Source organism: Lactuca virosa, chromosome 2, assembly GCF_052849685.1.
Source record: "Lactuca virosa cultivar CGN04683 chromosome 2, Lactuca_virosa_CGN04683_v6, whole genome shotgun sequence".
Lineage (NCBI taxonomy): Eukaryota > Viridiplantae > Streptophyta > Magnoliopsida > Asterales > Asteraceae > Lactuca > Lactuca virosa.
This window is the reverse complement of record NC_136427.1, coordinates 228,724,837-228,727,768: the sequence shown is the minus strand read 5'-3', so window position 1 is coordinate 228,727,768 and position 2,932 is coordinate 228,724,837. Positions and strand designations below refer to the sequence as shown.

At 29.3% G+C, this 2,932-nt stretch overlaps 1 protein-coding gene across 1 annotated transcript; it reads right to left on the bottom strand.

The window, feature by feature from the left end:
• Window positions 1–482: 482 nt before the first annotated feature.
• On the bottom strand, window positions 483–2,556 carry LOC145158266 (uncharacterized). Its single transcript, XM_079077187.1, has 7 exons — window positions 2,527–2,556; window positions 2,378–2,416; window positions 2,181–2,308; window positions 1,828–2,071; window positions 1,581–1,760; window positions 731–886; window positions 483–650 (listed from the first exon to the last, which is right to left on the bottom strand). The coding sequence occupies exons 1-7, from the start codon at window positions 2,554–2,556 to the stop codon at window positions 483–485; spliced, it is 945 nt and encodes a 314-aa protein (XP_078933313.1).
• Window positions 2,557–2,932: the final 376 nt, after the last annotated feature.

Sequence of the window (2,932 nt, the reverse complement as noted above, 5' to 3'; positions counted from 1 at the left end):
CAACTTTAATGGTCAAAGAAAAAATAATATATATATATATATATATATATATATATATATATATATATATATATATATATAACATTTAGGCTCATTTGAACTATTATTATATTTTAATTTTTGTTTTATCTATTGAATTAATGAAAAAAAATCATGTTCTTATTAATGTTGAATTTGTTTATAAATATATTATATTTTTAATACATTTTATTAAAAAAAATGATGAGAAATAAGGGTGAACATTTCTAGGTGATGACAGAGCAAGGGAAAAATAACATAGTGCGAAAGGGAAAAAGTGATGGGTCGGTCTAAGGGAAGTGCTAAACCTAATTGTACACTGCATTTTCATTTCCAAACATATATATTTAGTCTATTGTAGCAACATCACAGTTAGTGAGCTACTAACTAGAATATAATACCCCCTTCCTACACACAATCTTAGGAACTACTTAAAAGACCAACTTTTTGTGGTTGGGCATCAATTAATAGTCCGATCTAAGATATCTCTCGTAAGTTGTTCCAATGAGAGTCTTGTTGACATCTTTCCAGTTGTTGATGTGTTCCGACAATGGTCCTTTATGTATCTTCACTTGTCGACTATTTAATTTCATTCGTGGTAGCTTCAAAAAGTCTTCCACTTGTGTAAGTTTCTAGAACAGTCATACAAATAACACAAAATGAGTTTAATTAGGGCATGAAAAATTTAGAGCTAAAACAAGTATTTACTTACATAAGGGTTCTTGATTAGATCTTCATAATACACTATGATGTGCCTCGTGCAATTGAAGTACTCAAGCGCCTTCATGGCTATTGATTCCATCTTTCCCAAATCTGATTTCAGTGATGTTACATTGATTGTGGGTTTAAATCTCGACAATAACAAAGCCTAAGAGCAAGATGAAAACCCAAACAATGTCATGCATTCATATGATTAATATGATATATAGGTATTTGGCATACCTATGGGCTTCTTTGGTTCGTGGGTTCAAGGTAAATGTGATAAAATTGGAATTCGATATTGCATTCTTTTGTATGTCTGGTTGTCAATTTTTTTTCATATCATTAAAATTCCATATGTTATAGTGTTCACATTTGGAAAAAGTTCAATTATATTCTTCTTTGGAAGAAGTTCAATTATATTATTTGCTTTTATATCAAAAGAATGAAAGACTATACACCATTATATATTTGAAAATAAAAGTAAAAGATTTAATCACAAGTAAAATATAAATGGTATTTAGTTTTTATTAGTAAACTCCATTTCTTTTCTAGTCTATTGAAGGCCCCCTCAAGCATCAGCCATTGATGTGACAAATTCTATCTGCGATTAAGACCATGTTTGGCAAACTAGTTTATAAGTTAGTTTATTAATAAGTTATCTTAAGCTAGCTTATAAGCTATTTTGTAAACTATTATAAACTACTTTTCTGGTTTTACCAAATGCAAAATTACAATAAGTTAGTTTATAAGCTAACTTATTTTTAAGGTCCTAAAACAGATTTACCACGGATTCATGTGTCACTAGTTAATACTTGATTTCTAGTAGTATTTTTCACTGAAAACATAAAACTGCTTTATACCTCTCCATGCGAGTGTACATGAGATACATGAATGCCATTTAGAACCCTTGCATCTTTATCGAATGAATTCGCAAGTATAGAAACTAATCTACGCATCATATTTCTTCTCAAGAAGAAAATGACTGAAACGTCCCTTTTAGAAAAGTAGCCAAGAATCTCTTTAGGGTGTTCCATCAAACCCTTCAGCATCAAGATTGTATTTAGATGACATCAACAACTAATGAAAACTATGAAACTCTAGTCTTACCTGATTAAGCATCCATTTGAATCCAATCGCAGCAGAACAATCATTCTTGGTAGAACTAGTAATCAAGTCCATATTATAAACTCTATCAAGTGTGTTAATAATCGAGGTAAGATTTTGTCTCCTCTTTTTCTGACCAAAAATCTCTCCATTGGAGCTTATATTCATATGACTATTCAGTAAAGTTTCAAACCAACCACTTCCTGATCTTTGCATGGACATTATGACAAACAAGCGCACATGCTTTCTTGTATACCTACAAAATGCTTATATATATATATATATATATATATATATATATATATATATATATATATATATATATATAGTTTCAAAAAGAAGTATAAAGATTATACCTGTTGAAAGTTTTGGGTTTTGGGTGATGCAAATGAGCGATTGGAGACTGATAAACGACATTATTATAATGGAACGTCTTGATTACTTGAAACTCTAAAAATTCCCTCTTTTTCTCAATGTGTATATGCTTCAAATATGTAGAATATACATAAATGCCGTATACCATAGCACATATTAGCACCAACAACTTTAGTACCCGCAAACACTTTTTTCGACTTCTGTGTATAATGCCAACCTTTATTCAAGAAAAATAATCAGTAGTCTTGATTATCAATGGTTTAAACGATAAATAAACCTTTTATATACTTAGAATATGAAATACCAAATTTATTAATAGAAAAATACCTTGTAGAAAAAATACACAAATTTAGCCATTGTAATGCTTTTGACGCACTATGTACCGTAACTTACAGATTATCGTCTTCTTCAACCTCTTCAATTTGTTGGTGAAATTAAGATATAGATTAGACATATGATAGACAACAAGAAAGATGAACTTTGTAGAACATTAATAAAATTCAATTATCCCACCTGATTAAGTAAATCTAATAGATTTCCTCCAAATTATTATGATTATACTCGATAAGTTAGTTGAATTAATGGTTTGAATTTTATTGGTTGTTGGGTATATTAGATTATATATATATATATATATATATATATATATATATATATATATATATTAGCCCATCTATACTAGGTTTTATATGCCCCCACAAGTGAAGGACGGGGAGAAACCTAAAGGTTGGTA